Source organism: Choloepus didactylus, chromosome 9 (assembly GCF_015220235.1).
Source record: "Choloepus didactylus isolate mChoDid1 chromosome 9, mChoDid1.pri, whole genome shotgun sequence".
Lineage (NCBI taxonomy): Eukaryota > Metazoa > Chordata > Mammalia > Pilosa > Megalonychidae > Choloepus > Choloepus didactylus.
Window position 1 is genome coordinate 65423803 of NC_051315.1, and position 27982 is coordinate 65451784.

Below are 27982 nucleotides of genomic sequence, written 5' to 3' on the forward strand. Positions count from 1 at the left end.
TAACCAGCAGGTGGCGTCCACGAGCCACCTGTTCTCCACAAGCCAGATCTCCCCTGCTTAGCCTTTTTGGTGAGTGGGGGAGTGAGTCTTGTGGGGCCCAATTGGTGTCCCAAGCTTGCGTGTGTAGTTGGTGTTGCCTGCCCTGTATGTGGGGCGTGTTTCTGGGCAGTCGGGGAGGGGTGGTGGCCCTAACAATCAAATCTCCCTGATGATCCTAGAGTTTTAAAGCTACTGCAATAGTCTAATCCTTCAGTTCAGTCCTGCCACAGTTTGTCTCTGCCACTGACCCACAAGTCTTTGGTATTGGCGTATGGCTCCTGAGACTTGCAAGTGGGCCCCTCTTCCAGGCCGTGCACCCCGGATCCTCTGTTGAGGGATGACTGTGCTATGTCACAGGTGAGTGCCGTCCCCCCAGGGCAGTTCTGGGCTTCTGGGCTGTGTTGGGAGGCTCCCAGTCTGCTCAAATGATGGCTGAATGGGGCTCTGTTAATTCACACTGCTCCCCCTTCCCAGCTCTGGGACATTCAGCTGAGGTTGCAGGGAAGGCTAATGTCCACGCCCAGTTTTGTGGTGTGTGCCTGTTATTTGAAGCACTTCCGTCACACTGGGTTGTTTGGGGCAGCTCTGGGCTATGGGGCTGGGGACGGGCAGGAGTGTTTCCTGTCCACCAGGATGGTGGCTGTGAGCGGACACCCCCCTTTTCTTGGGAAGTTGTGTTGTTTATGAATTTTCTCAGCCACTGGATTATTGCCTTTTGTCTCAGAGCTCTCTTAGTTCTGCTCTTGACTTGACGTGCCCAAATTTCAATTCTTTGAAGCTTTCTGTATTGAGCTTCTTAGAGTAATTGTTTTAGAAAAAGCAAAAAGGATTTTAAAAAAAAAAAAAAAAAAAAAAAAAACGGCCCTCCTCAGAGATCTAATGGGTTATTGAAATGCTAATAGACAAAGCAACCAGGGCCATTAAGGAAAGGTCCACAGGGCAGAGAGATCAGCCTTGCTTCGGGATTTGCATATGCGCCTCAAGGCCTGATCTCCGCCCTTCCCCTTTCTGTGTTCACCAGAACTCCAAAAATCCTCTGCTTTTATTTTGGAGTTTTTCGTGTTGTTTTTTTTCTATGCCTGTCTCCTCTCTGCTGGGCTGGCTGCTCTCAGAGTCTCTGGTGTCTGGCCTCAGTCTATCTATGGTTGGAGTTTGAATCAGTAGAATGAGTTTCCGATAAGAGCAGCCACTGCAATTCTCCCTTCTCCTTCCTGGAGCTGACAGCCCCTCCTCCCCCGGGACTGAGCCTGGCAGGGAGGGGCGCGGGTCCCCTGGCCGCAAAAACTTACAGATTTCGCTGATCTCAGCAGTTCCACGTTTTCATGAGTGTTGTATGAAGTATGCCCAAAGACAGATTGCTCTGTGGTGTCCAGTCCACGCAGTTCCTGGCTTTTTACCTACTTTCCTGGAGGAGTAACTAAAACATACAGCTCACCAGTCTGCCATCTTGCCCCGCCTCCTCTGCAAGTCTAAAAGTATTTTTTAAAATAACTATTTCAAAAGTTATAAGATTTGTGTACACTTCATTTGTATTCAGCTTTCTTAATTTGTTTATAAATTGTGTTTTCTAAAATCTTATGCTGCTTTTTTTGAGGGAAAAATCAGAGGAGAAATCTACTACAATAGTAACATTTAGATTGCTTGTTGATTTTACTATGCAAATGCCCTGATAACCTAATACCAACTACTGCTTAGCCTCCAAATCATCGTTATATGTTAGAGTAATTAATCATGAAATATCAAAATAATCTAAATTAGAATTAAATATCCTAAAATAAGATAAACAATTAATCATATTCAATAATCTGACATAGAAATCTACATAACATAATGTGATCTGCTAAAGCATTATACTTCCAGCCCCCAATCATATTCCAAACGAAAATTTCAGGGTAATATACTTATTCTGCTAAACTCCAAAATGGGATCTTTCCCTAGAGATTCACCACACTTAAAAGAAGAGAATTCAAAAAAATAAAACAGTAGTAAAGGCAGTGTGTTAATTCAATAGGACTTTATACTAAAGGCTCTATCAGAAAACACTAAGGTTTTATGACTTAAAAAAAGAAAAATCTACCAACCCCTATTAATAAAAGCAGTGTTGTGCACCACATTCTCCTTGAAATATAAGTAATTTGTTTTTAAATATATGCAGAGTTTAGAAAAAACCATGAATGTATTCCAAAAGCGTTCTCTTCTATTCCCAATTTATACAAATCTAGAGTCATTCTAAAGCTGAATATAAAAAGATATGCTATACTGTTGACTATAGAATACTACAAAGTTTTATTGCCATTTAAACAAAGCCATAACAGTTAAATGAACTCAAGAAATAGGTTTCAGTATCACAGGATGCCAGCTGTAAAGAGTTATGGCTAATTGAATATGGAACTCCTGTTTAATCAGATAACCACTCTGCTATTTTCAAATGAAATGCCATTTCCATATTGTCTGAAAATGGCCCGTTTTATTGGTAACCAGAGAAAACAATATAAACTGTAAATAACATTAAGTGCTCTGTTTACCCATTCCAGGCACTGAAGTAGCAGGGGATCCAAGACGTCTTGGTAACACATTTGACGGTAGGGCTGGAGTAACAGTTCTTTCTGGAGGTCCACCAGGGGCTGAAGTATCCTTTGGTGGTCCAGGAGATACTGGAACTTGTGGAGGAGGGCCCTGGTTGGAGCTTGCTGGTGTTGGAGAAAGGTTTCTTTGAGCTGCAGTTCGCTGACGAATCTCTGAGAAGAATAAATATATATTATATTTAATATCCAATGTACTACATTAGCCAATACCAACAAACAATTTACATTTGTTCAATTTTTGTGGCACCATAAGGTATTGTAGGGTCAAAACTTCTTGAAATAAAAAAATCTATAAAATGTAATACTGAAAACTGACCTATAACAGAGCACTCCATTTCTGAACTTGAAAATCAACTACATGTGCTTTCACAACAAGAACTGATGTAAGTCTATCTGTTGATATCAAACTCTTTTCAAAATAAACTTAATAAAGTAAAATCATAACTCAGTTACATGTACTGCCTTTTATCATTAAACCTTAATAATTTATGATAAACGAAAGAAGGCTTATCAGAATTAATGAAAACTTCAAACTGCAGACTTGTTTTTCAAGATTAAAAAAAAAAAAATGACAACACTAAGAAATGCATGAATAAGAATACCCTGTAATTATATAGTTTATCAAGTAATTAATCTAGGCAGTCACAAAAATGCTGAAAAGTTATCCTTTACTATGAGATACCATTACCATTCTTCATTACGCTATTACTATCTTCTTGACAAATTTCATTTTGCCCATAAATTCAATAAAGGAACATTTCCACTCTGCAAAAACAATGTATCATTATAAATAAATCTTGTCTTAGTTGCAGAAATTACAAGATTCTCTATAACAGGGCTCAGCAAATGGGCCAAATCCAGACTACCTGCTGTCTGTTTTTGTAAATTGTTTAATTGGATCATAGTCATGCTCATGTATTTGCATATTGTCTATGGCTACTTTCGAAGAGTTGGATAGTTGCAAGAGACCATATGGGCTTCAAAGCCAATTACTATATTTACTAATTGGCCCTTTACAGAAAAAGTTCATGACCTGCTCAATAACATGAAATTAAATTCTATCACTCCCCATTCACACCAATATCCTACTTGGATGTCAGTGTGTAGGATCTCAAGTAAAGAAGCTCTTATAGCTTTCTATTTCTACATTCACATTAACTATTAAAAATCCTCATTTAGTGGGCTGAAACTAAAGTTATATTTTAATTGGCATAAACAGCAAAAATGCACACTGTTCCAGAAGCAAAACATTTATTCAGCCTCTGTTTGACGGTTCAAGATTTTCACAAAACGTCCATCGTAGTTGAAATTAGTTAAGAACCTGGGCACTGTGGTCAGAAAGGTATGGTTGGAATCCTGGGCTATGTTACCTCAGACGGGTTAAATAACTTCACTAAGCCTCTGCTTCTGTATCTGTAAAATTAGGGTAATAATATCCTTAACTCATGCAATAAGATAATGACATTGTAAATTGACAGCTCACATTTACTAAATACTTATTATTTCAGATGGCAGAGTATTTTCACACAACTAAGTATTTTCAATGACAATTTAGTTATAATTACTGAGACCAACTAATTTTCCATTGCTTCATAATCTAGTCTCTAACCAAGGCACTACAATAATAAATTACAAGCACACCATCATTATGTAAATAGAACCATCTTTATATTTTGCTACTTCCCATGCAGTTTATATAGAAAATTTTAGATTTTAGATTAGGTAATTCAAATTGCTACTTTAAAAATAAGGCATCCGATACTGTAAATCATTTTTTAACAAATTTTCAGGTAAAACGTAATTCAAAGGGAAAGCACGTAATAAAGGATTACAATATAATCAATAGTTTAAAATAGCAACACAGTATCAAATTTGTGTATTTGGCAATATTTGCTAAAGTGCTATGAAATATCTGGAAGTCTCAATTTAAAATACCTAAGATTTATCTACTTTTAACTACCTGCCATTCACAAATATTTTGTATTAACTACTCTAAAAAGTTTTTAGTGCTCAACAAAGTAGTCACATTGAGTATATTCAACATTTTCTATATTCAAATGTAAAATACAGTCCCCCCCAAAAGATTTATTAAGCATTGCTTATCAATCTGGCAAAATATACAAGGAATATTTCCTAAGAGTTGATTCTCAACTAAAGGATGTTTTAACATTCTCATCAATGATCAACTAACAATTCAATAGAAATTCTGCTCACATGACAACCAAAATGAGACAAAGACTACTATAGTAGGATAAACAAAAGGGAAGAAAACAAAATTTAAAAATAATAATAGAGCATAGTTGTTAAAACCATAGACTTTGGGATCAAACTATCAATTTAAATTCTAGCTTCACCCAGTTTACTAGATGTGGCCTAGACCAAGTTGATGACATCTCAGGGTTCAGCCTCCTCATAATAACAATACTTACCTCAATATTTGTTGTGAAGAGTAAATGAGATAATCAACACAAAGAGACAAGCCAGGGCTCTTGAAAAGTACTTAAAAAGCAATAGCTATTAGTAGAAGTAGTGCACATCGAATAAATCAAAAGCTAAGCAATCTAGAATTTCTAAAAGGCAATGATTGAAATATAGACATAAATTTACACTTAAGATGTCTTCCCGAAGTTATTTATAACTTGCTTAAATGTGTAAATCCATAATTGAGGCAAAAACTTAAATATATAACTCTACATTGCTATTGATTTTTTAGATGAATGTTGTATAATACTAATAATTAATCTTTATTAGATTTTTAAATATTGATTCTTTATATACAAGTAAAACGTTTTGTCTTATTTTGGTACTGAGCTGTAGTAGAAATGAGCACCATACAATAGTAAGGAGGCCTGGATTTTTGTCCTAGCTGACATGACCAATTCTCCATGTGAACTAAAAAGTCTTTTACCCAATCTGGGTTTCAAATTTCTGAAAAATGGGAGTACTGGCAGGACTACAAAGACAATCCTCATATTTTTCCAAGGATTGGCCAAAGGCTTTCTGGACTACTGTGTCCAGTTACGAGCCTCATAAGAAAAAAATTTCAGTGACTAGGATTTTAGTAACAAGGAGGAAAAAATCTTAAGCCTCTGAATAATAGTCACAAATACAGATCTGGAGACTAAAATTTAGGGTGAATTTGGCTCTTATTATGTGTTTATGAGATTTGGGGAGTTTGGTGGGACATGGGGATACATCTTCTGGAGAGTTTCTGTACTGTTTGAATTTATATAAATATGATTCCTTTAGATAATCAAATAATGAAGACAATGATCTGACATCTCTTCCTTTTACTTGTAACTTTTTCTAAAATCTACATCCACTGGATCATCTTCACATCCAAGTCATACTAAGTTCCTTTAAATTCAGCTTCTGCACTATTTCTCTATTAAAACTGCTCACTCAATAGGTCAATGGCTTTTTATTAACCAAAATGACTCCATATCCTCTCTTCCCTCAGAAACAAAGCTTTTTGGGAGGGGGAGGGGAAGCTTCCTCAAATTTACTCCTCAACCCAACTCAATCTGGTTTCAGTCCCTCTTTGCTACCACAGCAGCACGCTATCACCCCATCAGTGAAGGTACTATTATTGCTTAGGTTACCAACAAACATCTATCATCATCACCATCACCACCACCATTGTTATTATCATAGCTACTCTTTATCAAATCCCTATTATCTGCCAAGAACTAAACTAGGCACTTTACATGAGTTTAGTAATTTCACTCACATTTAGACCAACCCTTTGAGGTAATTCCTACCCCCAATTTTCAAAAAAAGCCAAAGCTCAAAAACTAAGTAACTTCTCAAAAGTCTCCCAGTAAAATAAGAAATGGAGCCAGGACCCTAGTTTGTATGACAACAATGCCCACACCCTCTCTGTTATAGATCCTGTCAAATTCAATGACTCATTTCAGTCTCCTACTTACTTGATCCTTTACACTACCTTCAACTTTCTATATGCTGGCCTAGTTCTGCTTTTATCTCTGATCATTCCTTCTGTCTTTTCTCTGGGCTCCTCTTTCTCCATTCATCCTTAAATGTTATGTCCCCCAGGTTGTCACAGGTTCTCATACTCTATTCTCTCTCCTGAGCAATTTTACTCAATCCCAATTTCAATAAGTCCCTCCTATACCTCCAATGATTCCTAATCTGTATCAATAGCTTCAGCCTTTTTCCTAAACTCCTTAAAAAATGATTACCTATGAACCTCATCACCTGGATGTACCTCCAACTCAAGAGATCCAAAAGCAAATCATTATCTTCTATACAAACACACTACTCCAATTCTTATAGTCTGTATCTTGTTTAATAACACCAACATCTACCTAGTTACCCAAGTCAAAAACCTCCATAATATCTTGGCTCTTCCTTTCATCCCCCATTTTCCATATCTAATTGCCACTTTTCAATTAAAAGTACATCCTTTCAATCCACTCTGAATTATCCCTTAAATCTCTTTCCTCTCCCTCAACTCTATTGCCTTGACTTTATCTCCTCCAGGCCATTATCTCTTACCTAGATTGGATGATATCCTAATGATCTCTATGCTTCCAGCCTTACTCTCTAATCCATTCTCAATGTTACAAAAAAAGAAAAAAGAAGGGTTCTTTCTCAAATGCAAAGCCTCCAGTGGTTTTCAATGTTGCATGTAAGATAAAGTCCTAAACTCTATAAGGTCAAATACCAAAGTTCTTCATAAATTGATCCTTCCTTCACAAGAACCCCAGCTCCCTTTTCAGGCATATGGCACTATTTGCGGTCCCTCAAGGTACCAACTTGTTTCTCTCTTCTTAGTCTTTGCATGTAGAGTCCTTTCCCAATCCTGTTCTCACAGCATATAATTATTAAAATTTATAATGCATTGTGATTCATACCCACCTTCACTGTAGGCCTTGGATATATGATTAATGATTACCATACCTGCACACCTCTTTTAACTATGAGCTAATAGGAAGAAAGTGCATCCTTGTAGCTTCAGATGTAGTAAGGTAACTGGCACAAAATATGAGCTTAACAAAGGTCTCCCAAGTGATCTACTTTTCTCTTGTGTTTCAACATCAAATTTCCAACTGCCTACTACCTAACTTACGTGATGTGGTAGGCAGAATAATGCTCCCCACCACCCCCCGCCCCACAAGATGTCTATGTCCTAATCCCCAGAATTTATGAACATGGTATGCTACATGGCAAGGCAGAATTAAGATTGCAGATTGACGGGCTGAGCAAGATAGCAGCACAGAAAGGTATGGAATTTGGTTAGTCCTCTAAAGCAACTAGTAAATAACCAGGAACAGCTAGTAAATAATCTGGAACAGCTGTTGGGAGACATCTGTGAATGGACACACACCGTACACCAGCCTGGAATGAGTGGAGAGGCTCATATTGTAGCGCAGAATCGTAAGTAAAGTACCGTAACCCCAGAATCGGCACGCCTCCCTCGGACAGGGCAGGCCGAGATGAAATGCTACCATGTTGGAAAAAAAGAGACATGTAATGTTACAGAGAAAGTAATTCAACCAAGCTACAAATGCAGTTTTAATTAACAAATTGGGACTACTGAATACAAGCTACAAGCACAGATAATTGTACAGAGCAGGAAGGGAAGCAGGTTCCTTCCAGCAGGGGGAAGGCAGGGCTGACGGGGAAAAAAATACATAAATAAATAAAAACAGAGACTTCTGGAGATGAATGAGTTCAGAATACTGGAAGATGGCTCTGTCCCAAGAAGAGGGGCACAGAGAACCAGGTACCAACTCCAGCAGACCCATGAAACTGAGGGGCAGGGGACTGGCTCTGAAAAGGGGCTTTTGCTCTTTTTCCATTTTTTTTTCTCTCATTCTAAGCAGCCCATTAGAGAAAGCAGCAGGCATTTTCAATTCCATACTGACCCAGGCAAGGGTGGAGCTAACAGAGTCAGAAAGAAAAGGAGGAGTTCAATTGGAGAAGTTAACACTCTAGGGGGTGTATCTTCCCTAAAAAAAAAGTGGGGTGAGACCGGCTCAAGTGGCTGCCCTCTCTCAGAGAATTCAGACCTGGGGGAAGACAAACAAACCAGAAACAACTTAAGCTTGGCTTCTGACACTCTCAGCCCCTCACCAGGTCAGGGTCCACTGTGAATTAAAGGGACCACACCTCTTTACACCACTGGAGAGCTGCCAGCTGACAAGCACCACCTGCTGGGATGGATAGGAAAAGCAGAGTCTAGAGGCCTCATGGGAAAGTCTCTCAATCTTCTAGGACTCGCCCTCAGGGAAACCTAATACTGAATACACAGCCTCCTCCTGAGACCTGAGCCCATTCTGCTCTGGGAAAATCTGACTGGGACAATCAAGGAAACCAGATGTCCAGACAACAGAAAATGATAAATCACACTAGGAAAAATGAAGATATGGCCCAGTCAAAGGAACAAACTTACATTTCAACTGAGATACAGGAATTGAAACAACTAATTATTAATCAAACAAATCTCCTAAATCAACTAAAAAATCAATCTAAGAATCAATTCAATGAGTTGAGGGAATAAATGGCAAAAGAGATGAAAGATATAAAGAAGACATTGTGCAAACACAAGGAAGAAATAGAAAGTTTGAAAAAAACAATTGACAGAACTTATGGGAATGAAAAGCACAACACAAGACATGAAAGACACAATGGTGACATACAGCAGCAAATCTGAAGACACAGAAGAAAAGATTCATGAACTGGAGAACAAGACATCTGATACCCTACACACAAAAGAACAGATGGGGAAAAGAATGGAGAAATATGAGCAATATCTCAGGGAGCTGAGTGACAACATGAAGCACATGAATGTATGTGTCATGGATATTCCAGAGGACAAGGAGAGGAGAAAAGGGGCAGAGGCAATAATGGAGGAAATGGCCACCAAAAATTTCCCATCTCTTATTAAAGACATAAAATTACAGATCCAAGAAGTGCAGCAAACTCCAAACTGAATAGATCTGAATAGACTTACACCAAGACACTTAATAATCAGATTATCAACTGTCAAAAACAAAGAGAGAATTCTGGAAGCAGCAAGAGAAAAGCAATCCATCACATACAAGGGAAGATCAATAAGACTATGTGCAGATTTCTCAGTAGAAACCATGGAGGTGAGAAGGCAGTGGTATGATATATTTAAGATACTGAAAGAGAAAAACCACCAACCAAGAATTTTATATCCGGCCAAAATGTCCTTTAAATATAAGGGAGAGTTTAAAATCTTCTCAGAGAAACAGACAATGAGAGATTTGTAAGCAAGATATCTGCTCTACAGGAAATCCTAAAGGGAACACTACAGACAGATAGGAAAAGACAGGAGAGAGAGGTTTGAAGCACAATGTTGGGAGATGGTAGCACAATAATGTAAGTACACTGAACAAAGATGACTGTGAGTATGGTTGAAAGAGAAAGGTTAGGGACATGTAGGACACCAGAAGGAAAGATAGAAGATAAAGACTGGGACTGTGTGGCTTAGTGAAACCTAGAGCGGTCAATGATTGTGATAAAATGTACAAATATGTTTTTGCATGAGGGAGAACAAACGAATGTCAACTTGCAAGGTGTTAAGAAGGGGGTAATATTGGGGGAAAAATACAATCAATGCAAACTAGAGTCTATAGTTAACAGTAACATTGCAATATGCTTTCTTTAATTGTAACAAAGGCAATACACCAAAGCTAAATGCCTAGAAGAAGGGGACATGAGGGAGAGGTATGGGATCCTTGGCATTAGTGTTGTTATCTGACTTTTTTACGTACTTTATTTTATTTGTACCTTTTTTTGTGTGGCTTCTTACTTGCCATTTTTTTCTTTTTCGTCTTTTTACTTTTTTTTGCCTCTTCCTCTTTGTGGCTGTACTTTATCTTATTTTTACTTTTCCTTTTATCCTTCTTATTATTCTTTTGTTTCAGTTCTTTTTCTGAGTAATGAATATATGTAAGTGCTAATTGTGGTGATGAATGCACAACTATATGACGATATGTAAATAATTGATTGTAGACTGTGGGTGATTTTATGGTATTTGAATATATCCGTATAAAATTGCAGGGGAAAAAATAAACAGAAGGACACAAGTGCTGGAGAGAACTTGGAGACAGAGATGTATGTATTCACTGTTGGTGGGGAAGCAGAAAGGTGTAGCACATATGGAGGACAGTGCGGTGGTTCCACAAGAAGCTAGGTATGTCGGTGTCACAAGGTCCCGCAATCCCACTATGGGGTATATACTTGGAAGATCTGATAGTAGGGACACGAACGAACATTTGCACACTGGTGTTTATGGTGGTAGTATTCAAGATTTGCATGGACAGAGGTCATCTAAGGGTACATTGATGAACAGAATGGTGAACTGTGGTGTATGCATACAATAGAATATTGCATGGCTACGAGAAGGAATGAAGCTGTGAGACATGCAACTAGGTGAATGGATCTTGAGTACAGCATTTTGCGTGAAGCATGCCCGAAATGAGAGGACAAACATAATGCCTCACTAATATGGACTAACAATGTCTAAATTCTGAGAACTGAATCTTAGGGCACAGCTTATCAGGGGAATGCTTATTGTAATGATCCCTAGACTGTAAGCTCTTACAGCAGCCACATCTATTCCTGAGTTGTAATGGTTATCTCTAAATCCCGAGATGCTGCCTTCTTGTGTATAGCCTGGTCGATCTCTGGAACTATGGGTATCTGTGTGACATCTGAGACTTGGAGCTAGAGCTTGGAAGCTATGAATATCAGTATTACTCCATAAGGCTACTGTTGAAAGAGCTGAAAAAGAGTTCAGACTTCAATTAGATATGAATGAAGCAGATATGGTTAGGACTAAGGCAAATCAGGCCCAACGTAAAGGACGACACTGACTGGATTTTTAAACTACAACTTCTGTGCGAGACCAAGGGAGGAGATGTTTATTTGGTGCAGGATCTTTATTTTCTGTAGCACACTAGATAATTTAACCTGTATGATCAGTTTGTTTGAACACCATAGGTGCATGGAGCTGTGAAAGGGAAGTGGAACTTGAAGAGGTTGTACAGGCTGGGGTGAAATCCTGATACATCCCAGAGTGATATGCACAGAGAGTAAAAGTATGGTTGCAGGGCCCCCTGAGGAACTGGGGAGAAATGCAGAAATGTTGGACCTCCCCCACCTGGTTTATTGCTTATTTTAACACAAACATTGAGGACTGTCAATTTAGTGGCCTGAGCCCTCGATCTAGGGGCTAGCTGCTGCAAGGGAGAGGCTAAGCCCACTTATAATTGTGCCTAGGAGTCCCCCCCCAGAGACCTTCTTTGTTGCTTAAATGTGTGCCCCCCCTTTCTAAGCCCACTTGTCAGGTGAACTCACTACCCTTCCCCCTACATGGGACATGACACCCAGGGGTGTAAATCCCCCTGGCAACGTGGGAAACGACTCCTGGGAATGAGCCTGGACCCAGCACTGTGGGATTGACAGGATCTTCTTGACCAAAAGGGGGAAGAGAGATGAAACAAAATAAGGTTCCTGTGGCTGAGCGACTTCAAATGGAGATGAGAGGTCACTCTGGAGGGTATTCTTATGTGCTATATGGATATCAACTTTAAGTTTTTAGTGTTTTGGAATGGCTAGAGGGAAATACCTGAAGCTGCTGAACCACAACCCAGTGACCTTGATTCGTGATGAAGATTATATAACTTTGTAGCTTGCATAGTGTGACTGTGTGATTGTGAAAACCTTGTAGTTTCTACCCCCTTTGCCCAGTGTATGGAAAGATGAGTGGGAAAATGGGGACAAAAATTAGGTGAAGAATAGGGTGGGATGGAGGGGATGGAAAGATCTAGATGTTCTCTTTTACTTTTATTTTTATTGTGGAGTAAGGAAAAGTTTCAAAAATTGATTCAGATGATGAATGCAAAAATGTATGATGGTGCTATGAATAATTGATTGTACACTGTGGATGACTGTAGAGTGTGTGAATATATCTCTATAAAAGTGTATTTTAAAAAAAGTAAATGAACAATGGGGGGAGGAGGAGAAAGGGATGTTTCGGATATTCTTTTTATTTTAATTTTTATTTTATTTTTTGGAGTAATGAAAATATTCAAAGATTGATTGTGGCAATGAATATACAACCATATGACAATACTGTGAACAACTGTACACTTTGAATGACTGAATGTTATATGAATATATCTCAATAAAGTTGCATTAAAAAAAGACTGCAGATTGAATTGGGGTTGTTAATCAGCTGTTTTTAAGATAAAGAGAGTATCCTGAATTATCCAGGTGGGCCCAATGTAATCACAAGGGTTCTTAAATATAGAAGAGGGAGGCAGAAGAGTCCGTGTCAGAATGACACGATGAGGTGACCGGCCATTGCTGACTTTGAAGACTGCAGGGGGCCACAAGACAAGGAAAGTGAGCAGTCTCTAGGAACTGTAAAAGACAAAAAAATACGGATTCTCCCCCAGAATCTCCAAAAGGGAACAACCGCCATGCCCACAACTTGATTTTAGCCTAGTGAGACCCATTTTGGACTTCTGACCTACAAACAGTAAGATAATACATTTGTGTTGTCCTAAGCTAGCTGGTTTACCAGCTAGCTACACTCCTCCATGAATTCCCAAACCCTTTAGCTTTGCACACATTTTGGTATCTACTATCTTCTATTACAAAAATCCCGAGAGAACCTAAGATGGCAGCTAGGTGAGACAGGGCAAAAAAATACCTCCGTGAAAAATACTGGATAAAAACCAGAAGGTGACCCAGAATACCGGTTTCAGCAATGCACCAGCTGGATAAGGTCTGCTAGAACCACAGGGGCCGTGCACTTGGTGAAACCGGGAGTCTGCTTTCTGAAACGAGTGAGTAAGCCAGCTGAAAGACCTGCAGCCGCACTGCGGTGTGGGGAAGCTGGGGGTTGGCGTTTGGAGACAGACTGGTTCCAAAAAAAAAAAAAAAGGGAAAAACCCAAGAGCAGCTGCAGTTGCGACAGTGGGAACCGCGCAGTGAAGCACAGCAGGAGCGGGCCGAGCCAACCTCTCGGTGTCTGGCGTGGAGGATAGCCCACTGCAGATTCCCTCAGGGCCAGGGGAGTGGAGGGGAGAGCCAAAAGGAGAAAGAAACCCCGCTGCTTGCAGCTGGCTCCCCGGCAGGCTGGAGACACTCCTGCCCAGGGCCATGCCCACAGCCCAGAGCCGCGCCAGTTGTCCCGGAGATGGGAAGGAGGAACTGTGTGAAAAGGGGAGAGGTTGAGATGCCCCATTCAGCCATCTTTGCATCAGGCTGAGAGTGCGCTGCAAGGCCCGGCGACCCAGGGCTTCCCTTGAAGGACGGCGTGCACTTGTGACGTAGCACAGCCTTCCCTCAGCAGAGGTCCTGGAAGAGCACAGCTGAGAAGGGGGGCCCACTCGGAAAACCACGTCAATGCTGGTGGTTTGTGGGTCAGTGACAGAGAAAATCTGGGCAAAACTGAAATGAAGGCTTAGACTCTTGCAACAGCCTTGAATCTCCAGGAACACCTGGGAGGTTTGAATATTAAAGCTGCCCCACCTCCCTAACCACCCAGACACACGCCCCACATTCAGGGAGGACAGCTCCAACAGCACACCCAAACTGAGTTCACCAACTGAAAGCCACAAGAATCATTTCCCCATACACCACAAAGACAATGTTGAGGAGAACTGACTTGAGAGGTATAGGTGACTCGCAGACGCCATCTGCTGGTTAGTTAAAGAAAGCGTATGCCACCAAATTTTATTTCTGAAAAATTAGATTGGTGTCTTTTTCTACAACTTGAAAGAACCCTATCAAGCAAAGCAAATGCCAAGAGGCCAAAAACAACAGAAAATCTTAATGCATATGACAAAACCAGACGATATGGAGAACCCAAACCCAAACATCCAAATCAAAATATCAGAAGAGACACAGTACTTGGCACAATTAATCAAAGAACTACAATCGAGGAATGAAAACATGGCAAAGGATATAAAGGACATGAAGAAGACCATGGCACAGGATATAAGGGACATAAAGAAGACCCTAGAAGAGCATAAAGAAGAAATTGCAAGAGTAAATTAAAAAATAGAAGGTCTTATGGAAATAAAAGAAACTGTTGGCCAAATTAAAGACTCTGGATACTCATAATACAAGATTAGAGGAAGCTGAACAACGACTCAGTGTCCTAGAAGTCCACAGAACAGAAAATGAAAGAACAAAAGAAAGAATGGAGAAAAAAATCAAAAAAATCAAAATGGATCTCAGGGGTACGAGAGATAAAATAAAACATCCAAATTTAAGACTCATTGGTGTCCCAGAAGGGGAAGAGAAGGGTAAAGGTCTAGAAAGAGTATTCAAAGAAATTGGTGGGGAAAACTTCCCAAACCTTCTACACAATGTAAATACACAAAGCATAAATGCCCAGTAAACTCCAAATAGAATAAATCCAAATAACCCACTCTGAGACATATTCTGATCAGACTCTCAAATACTGAAGAGAAGGAGCAAGTTCTGAAAGCAGCAAGAGAAGAGCAATTCACCACATACAAAGGAAACAACATAAGACTAAGTTGTGACTACTCAGAGGCCACCATGGAGGCGAGAAGGCAGTGGCATGACATATTTAAAATTCTGAGAGAGAAAAATTTCCAACCAAGAATACTTTATCTAGCAAAACTCTCCTTCAAATTTGAGGGAGAGCTTAAATTTTTCACAGACAAACAAATGCTGACAGAGTTTGCCAATAAAAGACCTGCCCTGCTTCAGATACTAAAGGGAGCCCTACCAACAGAGAAACAAAGAAAGGAGAAAGAGATATAGAGAATTTTAACAGACATATATAGAACCTTACATCCCAAATCACTAGGACACTCATTTTTCTCTAGTGATCACGGATCTTTCTCCAGAATGCACCATATGCTGGGACATAAAAGAAGCCTCAATAAATTAAATAAAAAAAAATTGAATACATTCAAAGCACATTCTCTGACTACAATGGAATACAAATAGAAGTCAATAATTTTTTAATTGTAACTCCACTATTTACTTCCTACATGATATAAAATACACAAACTCTAATTACAAATCAGTGGTTTTGAACTCAATGTAAAATATGTAATTTTTGACAAGAACTATGTAAAGGTGAGGGAATGGAGGAGTATAGGAACATAGTTTATGTGTCCTCTTGAAGTTAAGTTGGTATCCAAGAAAAACAAGATTGTTATGGATTTAAGAGGTTAATTTTAAGCCCCACAGTAAACACAAAGAAAGTATCAGAGAATATGACCACAGAGATGAAAAGTAGAGTATGGGTTAAGAGAAATGGGGGAAGGGGCAATAGAGAGTTAAGAAATGAGTGTAGGGTTGCTGTCTGAGGTGAAGGGAAATTTCTAGCAATGGATGGTGGGAAGGAGATAGCATTACAACATTCTAAATGTGATTAATCCCACAAATGGAATGCTAGGGAAGGGATGGAATGGGAAGATTTAGGCTGTATATACGTTTCCACAACAGAGGAAAAAAAAAATAGTTTAAATAGACGACAACTGAATGCCAAGGATGATCCTGGATGGGATCTGAGGATGGAGGACAGGAGGCTCAAGGGACACAGTTGAGACATAAGGAACAAAAGGAAATATAGAATGTGAGCTTTGTATCAACGTTGAATCTCTTGTACTTCTTAGCTGTGTTTAATGGGATTGCATAAAAGAATGTTCTTGTTCATGGGAATTGTATATGTGAATTATAGTGTTTGTTCAAGGATGTGTGCAGCTAGCTCTCATGTGTTCAGAAGACAGAGCAATAGATGATGGATGATAGATAGGGAGGGAGGGAGGGAGGGAAAGAAATAGCGGTGTGACAGCATGTTAAAGTTGGTGGATTCGGGTATAGGGGGAGGGGGGCCAGGGTATGCTGGAGTTCTGTGTATGGGGTTGTATTGTTTTTGCAACTGTTCCTATAACTTTGAATTTATTTCAAAATAAAATTTAAAAAAAAAAAAAACTTTTACCATACCACCTTGCTCCAGTTTACAACTTCTACATGTATCCTGACCCAAACCTCCCCCACCCCATCCCCAAGAGAACCAAGCACTGAATTAAAAACAAGGACACTGTCCTCTAGTCCTAGTTCTGCCATTCACTAGTTGTCTCATGTTAGATGGTTGAAATAAAAGAATAGCACTTTGTCTCCACTAGGAACTTTGTGTTAAAGTTTCTTTACATGTCTGGTAGTATAGGAATATGTCTGTCTTGCTTCATGGAAGAAGATGGTGTAACCTTCTTCCTAAAATCATCCTATTAACAGGTAAGGGGAAAAAAAATCTAGGAAAAGGGGATAGATAACACTCCAAAACGTATGTAAGCCCAAAGTCAGGGGCCAAACACTTTGACAGAATATGCCCGAGGGTACTAGGAAAGTGAACGTCTCTGTGACAAAGATACAGTCTTCTATGGCAAATGTGGCAAATCACTGAAGGCAAAAAGAAAAATGAATCTGTGTTACCTGCTGCACTGATAATTTCAGCCTAACTTTAGGAGACCCTGCAAAAAGCTATCTTCAAGCAGAAAATTTGCTAGTAATATGTGCCACTTGCCAGCCTTTAACTGAGTTTACTTTTTTAGTTCTGCCTTTTTAAATTAAAAATATTCTTTGCTTTATAGTACTCTGCCTCAACATTTACTTTTTTTCATCACCTTGATGATTTATTTCTACTATGGCTTATCTTCCAGGTCTCTCAAGTTTAAACAACCTGCAATGTGTAGTTCACTAGGGTCCCATTTAAAGCATTATTTTACATTTGCAAAAATTCAGGAATTCTGATAAAAATGTTGCCTTTTATTTCCTTCAACTTAACACATTTATTAAGCAACCACTATCAGTAAAGCCCTATGATAATCCCAGTGAAGAAGATTCAGAGTTGCATATAGCGGTGGCAAGCAAAGAAGACAAACTCACTAAATACTCTGGCATAAAAAGGAAACCAACAAAATACGATGAAGAGTCCAAGAAGTGGGATAGTAATTCACCGATGGGATGAGGAAAGGATTCATGATAATGGTGGCATTTGAGGTGAGCAATGAAAAATGGATATGGACAGAAATGCTTTGTTATCTGTATTAAAGTTTATGTGGAAGTTTTAAAATAAGACCCTAAAATTCTTTAATACACTGCCCATGAAATTGGAGGTGTCTACGTCCCCTCCCCTTGAATCTGTGCTCTGTATCTACTTGACAAAGAGAACATGGCTGTGCCAGTTTCCAGGACTACTTCCTGTCTAATAGGCTGCTTTCTCTTAGAATCCAGCCATCATGCTATAAGGAAGCCCAAGCAATCCCATTTAGAGGCCATTATGGAGAGGAACCAAGAGCCAGCACCAACTTGCCAGCCAGGTGAGTGAGCCATCTTGATAGTGCATCCTCCAGCCCCAGTCAGGTAGACCCAACTGAGGTGGTGCAGCGGAGATGAGATGTCCCCACCAAACTCTGTCCAAATTGCAAATGAATGTTTGTTTTAAGCCACAAAGATTTTAGGTGGTTTATTGGACAGCAGTAAATAATTTTAATATTACAGATTTCATACTTGAGTAAAGAACATCAAAAACAGTGAATTTACTATTTTATAAGGCATTCTTCAGAGTCTCTTAAGCAAATATACATTCAAAAAAAAAAAACAGCAAAAGATGAAATACATTTCCATTTGCTATCAAGATCAAAAAAGATTAATGAGTGGGTAAAGGAAGAAATTACAAGAGAAATTAGTAAACACCTTGAGGCAAATGACAGTGAAAACATAACATACCAAAACTTACGGGATGCAGCAAAGGCAGTGCTGAGAGGGAAATTTATTGCCCTAAATGCCTATATTAAAAGAGAAGAGAGAATAAAAATTGAAGAATTAATTGTTCACCTGGAGGCATTAGAGAAAGAACAGCAAACTAACCCCAAAGCAAACAGAAGGGAAGAAATAACAAAGATTAGAGCAGAAATAAATGCAATTGAGAACAGGAAAACAATAGAGAGAATCAACAAAACCAGAAGTTGGTTCTTTGAGAAAATCAATAAAATTGATGGACTGCTGTCTAGGATAACAAAAAAAAAAAAAAAAAGAGAGAGCAGATGCAAATGAATGCAATCAGAAATGGGAAAGGAAACATAACTACTGACCCTGCAGAAATTAAGGAGATAATGAGAAGATACTATGAGCAACTATATGCTAATAAAGTAGACAGCTTAGACGAAATGGACAACTTCCTACAAGAGCATAAACAACCAACACTGACTCAAGAAGAAATAAATGACCTCAACAAAGCAATCAAAAGTAAAGAGATTGAGTCAGTCATCAAAAAGCTCGCAAAAAGGAAAACCCCAGGACCAGATGGCTTCACATGTGAATTCTACCAAGCATTCAAGAAAGAATTAGTACAAATACTGCTCAAACTCTTCAAAAAAATTGAAAAAGAGGGAAAGCTACCTAACTCATTCTATGAAGCCAACATCACCCTAATACCAAAATCAGACAAAGATACTACAAAAAAAAAAAAAATTATAGACCAATCTCTTTAATGAATATAGACGTAAAAATCCTCAAAAAAATACTCGCAAATCGAATCCAGCAACACATTAAAAGAATTATACACCAAGACCAGGTGGGATTTATTCCAGGTATGCAAGGCTGGTTCAACACAAGAAAATCAATTAATGTAATACACCACATCAATAAATCAAAGCAAAAGAACCATAAGATTATCTTAATCAATGCAAAAAAAGCATTTGACAAAATTCAACATCCTTTCCTGATGAAAACACTTCAAAGGACAGGAATAGAAGGGAACTTTTTCAATATGATAAAGGCGATATAAGAAAAACCCACAGCTAACATCATACGCAATGGGGAGAGACTGAAAGTTTTTCCTCTAAGATCAGGAACAAGACAGGGATGCCCACTGTCACCACTGCTATTCAACATTGTGCTGAAAGTTCTAGCTAGAGCAATTAAGCAAGGAAAAGAAATAAAAGGCATCCAAGTTGGAGAGGAAGAAGTAAAACTTTCACTATTTGCAGATGACATGATTCTATATGTAGAAAATCCAGAAAAATCTACAGTAAAGCTACTAGCACTAGTAAATGAATACAGCAAAGTGGCAGGCTACAAGATCACGCAAAAATCTGTAGTGTTTCTATACACAAGTAATGTGCAACAAGAGGAGGAAACCAAGAAAAAAATCCCATTTACAATAGCAACCAAAAGTATCAAGTATTTAGGAATAAACTTAACCAAGGACACAAAAGACCTTTACACAGAAAACTATAAGAAACTGCTAAAAGAAATTGAACAGGACCTAAAAAAATGGAAGAACATACCATGTTCATGGATTGGAAGACTAAATATAGTTAAGATGGCAATTTTACCTAAACTGATTTATAGATTCAATGCAACACCAATTAAAATCCCAACAACTTACTTTACACAAATAGAAAAACCAACAACCAAATTTATTTGGAAGGACAAGGTGCCCCGAAGAGCCAAAAATATCTTGAGAAAGAGGAACGAAGCAGGAGGTCTCACACTACCTGACTTTGAAGCATATTACAAAGCTACAGTGCTCAAAACAGCATGGTATTGGCATAAGGACAGATATACCAACCAATGGAATTGAATTGAGTGTTCAGAAGTAGATGCTTGCATCTACGGACAATTGATCTTTGATAAGGCAGTCAAGCCAAAGCAACCAGAACAGAGCAGCCTCTTCAACAAATGGTGTTTGGAGAACTGGATATCCATTTCCAAAAGAATGAAAGAGGACCCCTATCTCACATCTTTTACAAAAATTAACTCAAAATGGATCAAAGACCTAAACATTAGCGCTAAGACCATAAGACTCTTAGAAGAAAATGCAGGGTAATATCTTAAAGATCTTGTGATAGAAGGTGGTTTCCTAGACCTCACACCCAAGGTGCAAGCAACCAAAGAACAAATAGACACATGGGATCTCCTCAAAATTAAACACTTTTGTACATCAAAGGACTTTGTCAGAAAAGTAAAAAGGCAACCTACACAATGGGAGATGATATTTGGAAACCACATATCAGACAGGGGTTTAATATCCTGAATATATAAAGGAATCCTACAACTCAATAACAGAAAGACAAACAATCCAATTAAAAAATGGGCAAAAGACATGGAAAGACATTTTTCTGAAGAGGAAATACAGATGGCTCAAAAACATATGAAAAAATGCTCAATTTCACCAGCTATTAGGGAAATGCAAATCAAAACCACAATGAGATATCATCTCACACCTACCAGAACGGCCATTATCCAAAAAAACAGAAAATTACAAGTGCTGGAGAGGATGTGGAGAAAGAGGCACACTTATTCACTGTTGGTGGGAATGGAGAATGGTGCAACCACTCTGGAAGACAGTGTGGAGGTTCCTCAGGAAGCTAAATATAGATTTGCCATATGACCCAGCTATTCCATTGCTAGGTATATACTCAGAGGAACTGAAACTTAAGACACAAAGGGACATTTGTAAACCGATGTTTATTGCAGCATTATTCACTATTGCAAGAAATGGAAACAGCCCAAATGTCCATCAATGGACAAGTGGATAAACAAACTGTGGTATATATACATGATGGAATATTATGCAGCTGTAAGACAGACAAAAGACATGGATCATATTAATTACGTGGATGAACCTTGAGGATATTATGTTGAGTGAAGTTAGCCAGAAATAAAAGGACAGATTCTGTATGGTCTTACAAATACAAACAAACATTAATGAACAAACTTTGGGAGTTACAACTGACAACACAGGCAACCAGGAGATAGAAAGAGGGTAGAGGTCAGGCATTTGATGCTGAAGGACTGCAGAATGTTTAACAGGAATGATTATACAGATCCAGAAATATAGCGTAATACTGTGTGACGGTAGCACAGTATTGTAAGCACACCGAAAAAAGATGCCTGTGAGTAAAGCTGAAAGAGGTGGGATAGGAGAATGCATGACACCAGACGTAAAGACAGATGATAAAGACTGGGACCGTATAACTCGGCAAAAACTGGAGTGGCCAATGACTGTTACTAAATATACAAACATAAAAATGTTTTTGCATGTGGCAGAGCAAATGAATGTCAACCATGTAGAGTGTTGAAAAAGGGATGGTATTTGGGAAAAAAACATAATCATAGCAAATTGGGGTCTATAGCCAACAGTAACATTGTAATATGCTTCCATTAAATGTAACAAAGGCAATATACCAATGCTAAGTGTGTATGAGAAGGGGATATGGGGAAGGATAGGATTCTTGGTAGTGGTGCTGTTTTCTGTCCTTACTATTATATTGTATTGTATGACATATTATTTTTCTTTTTATCATCTTTTTCATTATTGCCAAAAAATATATATATATATTTTTGTAGTAATCAATATGTCCAAGTGCTGATTGTGGTGATAAACAACATTATGATGATACCATGAACAACTGACTGTACACTGTGGATAAATGTATGATATGTGAATATAAGTCTATAAAATTGTAGGAAAAAAATATATAGGAGTAAAAGTGTTGGAGAAAACATGGTGAGAGGGATGTACCTATCTACTGTCAATGAGCAGGAAGAATAGTATAACCTTTCTGGAGGTCACCGTGGTAGCTCCGCAAAAAAGCCAAGTATGTGGGGCCATAAGGTCCTACAACCTCATCATGGGGTATGTACTTGGAAGATCTGAGAGCAGAGACATGAATGGACATTTGCACACTGGTGCTCACGGAGGCAGTATTCATGATTTGCAATGGGTAGAGGTGGCCTAAGGGTACATAGACTAAGGAACAGAATGGTGAACTGTGGCGTATGCACACAATGGAATACTGAGCAACTACGAGAAGGAGTGAAGCTGTGAGACACGCAACCGGGTAAATGGATCCTGTACACAGCATTTGAGTGAAGCACGCCAGAAATAAAGGCAAACACTATAATGCCTCACCAATATGGAGTAACTACAATGTGTAAACTCAGAATTGAATCTTAGAACACAGCCTAACATGGAAATGATTATTGTAATGGTCCCTAGATTGTAAGCTCTTACAGCAGTCAACTCTATTCCTGAATTGTAATGGCTATCTCCAACTCTGAGATGCTGATCCCTTAGTGTATAATCTGACTGGTCTCTGAACAATAGGCATCTCTGCGACATATGAATGTCAGTATTAGTGCATACAGCAACTGTTTCAAAAAAAAAAAAAAAAAAAAAAAAAGCTGAAAAAGAGCCCAGACTTCAATTAGTGATATGAATGAAGCAGAACTGGTTAAGACTAGGGCAAACCGGGACAAAGGATAAAGGTCGAAACTGACTATGTTTTAAAACTTCAACTTCCATGTGAGACCAAGGCAAGAGATGTCTATTTGGTGCAGGACCTATATTTTCTAAACAGTATAACTCTACAATTGGTTTGTTCAAACACCACAATTACATGGAACTTTGAATAGGAAGTGAGATACGGCAGGTAAGTATACGTTAGAGTGAAATAGTGACACATCCCAAAGTAATTTGGGCAGAGAATAAAAAATATATTTACAGGCCCCTCCCCCGAGGAGCTGGGGGAAAGTGCGGAAGTGTTGGACTTCCTCACCTGGACTGTTGTTGATGTTGTCAACAAACATTAGGACTGGCGGTTTGATGTGCCGAGCCCTCTGTCATGGGACTTGCCCTTATGAAGCTCGTTACTGCAAAGGGGAGGCTAAACTTGCATATAATTGTGCCTAAGAGTCTCCCCCTGAGTACCTCTTTGTTGCTCAGATGTGGCCCTCTCTCTCTCTAACTGAGCCACCTTGGCAGGTGAACTCACTGCCCTCCCTCCTTCGCGGGACGTGACTCCCAGGGATGTAAATCTCCCTGCCAAGTGGAATATGACTCCCGGGGATGAATCTGGACCTGGCATCATGGGATTGAGAACATCTTCTTGACCGAAAGGGGGATGCAAAATGAGACAAAATAGTCTCAGTGGCTGAGAGATTTCAAATGGAGTAGAGAGGTCACTCTGGTGGACATTCTTATGCACTATATAGATAACACCTCTTAGGTTTTAATGTATTGGAATACCTAGAAGTAAATACCTGAAACTATCAAACTCCAACCCAGTAGTCTGGCCTCCTGAAGATGATGATATAACAATGTAGATTACAAGGGGTGACAGTGTGATTGTGAAAACCTTGTGAATTGCAATCCCTTTATCCAGTGTATGGATGGATGAGTAGAAAAATGGAGACAAAAACTAAATGAAAAATAGGGTGGGAAGGGGGGGATGGTTTGAGCATTCTTTTTTACTTTATATTTTATTCTTATTCTGACTCTTTCTGATGTAAGGAAAATGTTCAGAAAGATTGTGGTGATGAATGCATAACTATATGATGGTACTGTGAACAGTTGATTGTACACCATGGATGATTGTATGGTATGTGAATATATTTCAATAAAGCTGAATTTAATTAAAAAAAAAGATTAATGATCCCCATTTTAATCTTCCATTTATGCCACAGAACACAAGTGAATAAACTCTAAAAACCTACTTAAATAGGAGGTTGTAATCCACTCACTAGAACTATTAAGTTTTTCTGTAATACTGATTGATTTCAAATTTAGCTGCAGCAGGATACAAACAATTCACTTTTCTTTTGTTAATTTCATTAGTAGAGATGCAGGGTTATGTAAAGGTAAAAAAGAATATATAGGTGGCTTTCTTTTTAAACAAATATAGAGGAATCTGTTAAAGATTAATGTTTAGCTATCAAATGACACACCCTCCAATAATCTTCTCCTCCCTACCTCAGTCACTCTCTCCTATGGTCATAACCTAATCCTAGTATGCCGTTACTAATAACTGTACTCTTCTCAAGTTCAAGCATCATACTCTCCAACCATACCTTTCCAGCTTATTTCCTCCATTATTCCTTCAACTCCAATGAGATCTACAATCCATTAATTATTAAAGGGCAGGCAAACTTTTTCTGTAAACCACCAAATAAATATTTTAGGGCCACGTATGTTCTCCCTTGCATATTATTTCTCTTTGCTATTTTTTAGAACTCTTTAAAAATGTAAAACCCATTCTAACCTCACAAGCTGTATAATGCAAGCCATGGTCCAGATTTGGCTCACAGGCTATAGCTTGCAGACCCCTACACATGAATACCACCACCACTTTTTGACTGTCCATCATCCCTCTCCCTTGTCCTTATTTCCTTCATCTTAGATGCCACCATCCATGTTATCATCACCCCCTTGTACACACCTTCAACTCCCTGCCCCTTTATCACTTTATCTAATTCATTAGGCAAAACTCTAATCCTAGTTGAAACAGTTAAAACCAACTATCTGCCTACTCCATGCCTACACTCATGCAGCCGAATATAACTGGAAAAACACATACAACCATATTTAAATTCACTAATTTTAAGTGGCCTTTAAAGTTGCCTGACATTCCTACCACATTTTCCTTAATCCACTTTTTCTCTGACTGTCCTAGAGAGTTATTTCATACTTTCTCTTCAAGCTCCCAACAATACCTCCCCCATCCTCACTCTCAGTAATTTCTATAGAACTAATATAAATATTAAGCATCTAAGCAAATATTACTCTATTTAATGTTTATATACATATATCTGCTTTTATTTATTCCTTCATGTCAAATGATGACCCTGATTTTCCAAGATTGGGCACCCATTGAAAAAATTCCTTTTTAAAAGGGGTCAGGGCAAAACTGTCAAAGATATCAAAAACAAGGAAAGTCTGAAAGACTGTCACAGCCAAGAGAAGCCCAAGAAGATGTGACAGCTAAATGTAATGTGGTATACTGAATGAAATCCTAGAACAGAAAAAGGACATTAGGTTAAAAGTAAGGAACCATGTATAAACTAAGGACTTCCGTTAACAACATGTCAATATTGGCCTGTTAATTGTAATAAATGTGCCATACTAACGTATAATGTTAGTAATAAGGGGAAACTATGTGCAGGGGTAGATAGCAACTTTTACACTATCTTTGTCATTTTTCTGTAAATCTAAAAATGTTCTAAAAAATAAAATCTGCTAAAAAAAAAAAAGGTTGATGAGTTAATTGTCCAGTAAACATGATACTCCTTTTAGTGCAAAACCTAAGCAAATAAAGAAAAAATACCCTCAAAATTTATAATCAGTCTCAGCATATTATACATCATTAACAACTAAGTAATAAAAAATAAAAGAAAGAAATGCCTACTACACATGACTCAAAGTTTTGGTTCAGTAATCACTCAAGAGAGCTAGTAAAACAAGACACTACAATTAGATTCAATTTGGGGAGCAAATCCATTCAAGGGCACATATATATACATACAAACATCCTTTAGTACTTTTTTCCTCCTTTCTATTCTTTAAATTCAGGAATAGACTGAATTCAAAAAGAAAACAAGGAAAACAATGGCTCAACAAAGAAATAAAGACTTGAGTTCAAATTCACAGAAACTCAGAACTTAGAAATAAAATAAATGACTTAATCTACTATAAAAATGATATGAACCTAAAGTAACTTCAAAAGTATTAAACAAATCCAAAGTACAATTCTCAAAAAGTAGAATAAAATTGTGATATACCTTAGAATTTTTTTAGAGTAAGGGAAAAATTATAAAGAGCAACTAATTATTACACATCTCAAAGAGGTAAGAATACTAAGTATACTCCAGAAGAAATACTTTCTAAAAGGAAAAAAAAAAAAAATAGGCTATAAGCTTAAGATAAAAATCATATTATATTCATATCTTTATTCCCCATGGTATCTGCACATAAAAGATACTCAAGATGTATTTTTAAAATCAACAATTCATTTATATGATAGCTAAATGTTAATTCTCTCTAAAAGACTATCTAAAAGCAGTGTCACAGGAATCCAAAGCAGAGCAACCAGGAACAGTTTTTCTACAATTAAGGTAAGACATCAGAAGAAAAAAATTGGGGTTTGAAAAGTTTCTAACGAAAGATAACCTTAGATTCTTGAAATAACTTATGTGGCTTAAATATTAATAAATACTTAAGTATAACAACATCAGTAAATGGGAACTATAAGTCTGTTCTTCTCTTTTTAATTGATTTTATTGAGATATATTCACATACCGTGCTGTCATACAAAAAAAGCATACATTCAATTGTTTACAGTACCATTATATAGTTGTGCATTCATCACCAAAATTAATTTTTGAGATTTTCATTACCACACACAGAAAAATAATAAGAATAAAAATTAAACTGAAAAAGAACAATTAAAGTAAAAAAGAACACTGGGTGCCTTTTTTTTCTTCTTCCCCTATTTTTCTGCTCATCCATCCATAAACTGGACAAAGGGGAGTGTGGTCATTATGGCTTTCCCAATCACATTGTTACCACCCACAGCTACACTTTTATATAATCGTCTTCAAGATTCATGGGTTCTGGGTTATAGTTTGATAGTTCCAGGTATTTATCCACTTATCTGTTGAAGGAAATTTGGGTTGTTTCCATCTCTTAGCAATAGGGAATAATGCTGCTATGAACATTGGCGTACAGATATCTGTTCGTGTCACTGCTTTCAGATCTTCCAGGTATATAACGAGAAGTGCAATTGCTGGATCGAAAGGTAACTCTATATCTAGTTCTCTAAGGAAGTGCCAGACTGTCTTCCAGAATGGCTGAACCATTATACAGTCCCACCAACAATGAATAAGAATTCCAATTTCTCCACATCCTCTCCAGCATTTGTAGTTTCCTGTTTGTTTAATGGCAGCCATTCTAATTAGTGTGAGATGATATCTCATTGTGGTCTTAATTTGCATCTCTCTAATAGCTAGTGAAGCTGAACATTTTTTCATGTGTTTCTTGGCCATTTGTAGTTCCTCTTCAGAGAACTGTCTTTTCATATCTTTTGCCCATTTTATAACTGGGCTGTCTGTATTATTGTCATTGAATTGTAGGATTTCTTTATATATGCAAGATATCAGTCTTTTCTCAGATATATGGTTTCCAAAAATTTTTTCCCATTGAGTTACCTCTTTTTTTTTAAAAAAAATCTTCATTTTATTGAGATATATTCACATACCACGCAGTCATACAAAACAAATCGTACTTTCGATTGTTTACAGTACCATTACATAGTGGTACATTCATCACCTAAATCAATCCCTGACACCTTCATTAGCACACACACAAAAATAACAAGAATAATAATTAGAGTGAAAAAGAACAATTGAAGTAAAAAAGAACACTGGGTACCTTTGTCTGTTTGTTTCCTTCCCCTATTTTTCTACTCAACCATCCATACACTAGACAAAGTGGAGTGTGGTCCTTATGGCTTTCCCAATCC

General features: G+C 38.1%; 1 protein-coding gene across 3 annotated transcripts in view; it reads right to left on the reverse strand.

The window, feature by feature from the left end:
• Positions 1–27982, reverse strand: part of LNPK (lunapark, ER junction formation factor) — a 109935-nt gene that overhangs the window by 41152 nt on the left and 40801 nt on the right. For all 3 annotated transcript variants that reach the window (XM_037849797.1, XM_037849795.1, XM_037849796.1), the window contains one exon: positions 2565–2777. In XM_037849797.1, the coding sequence (XP_037705725.1) occupies positions 2565–2777 (213 nt within the window). The remainder of the gene's footprint in view (positions 1–2564; positions 2778–27982) is intronic.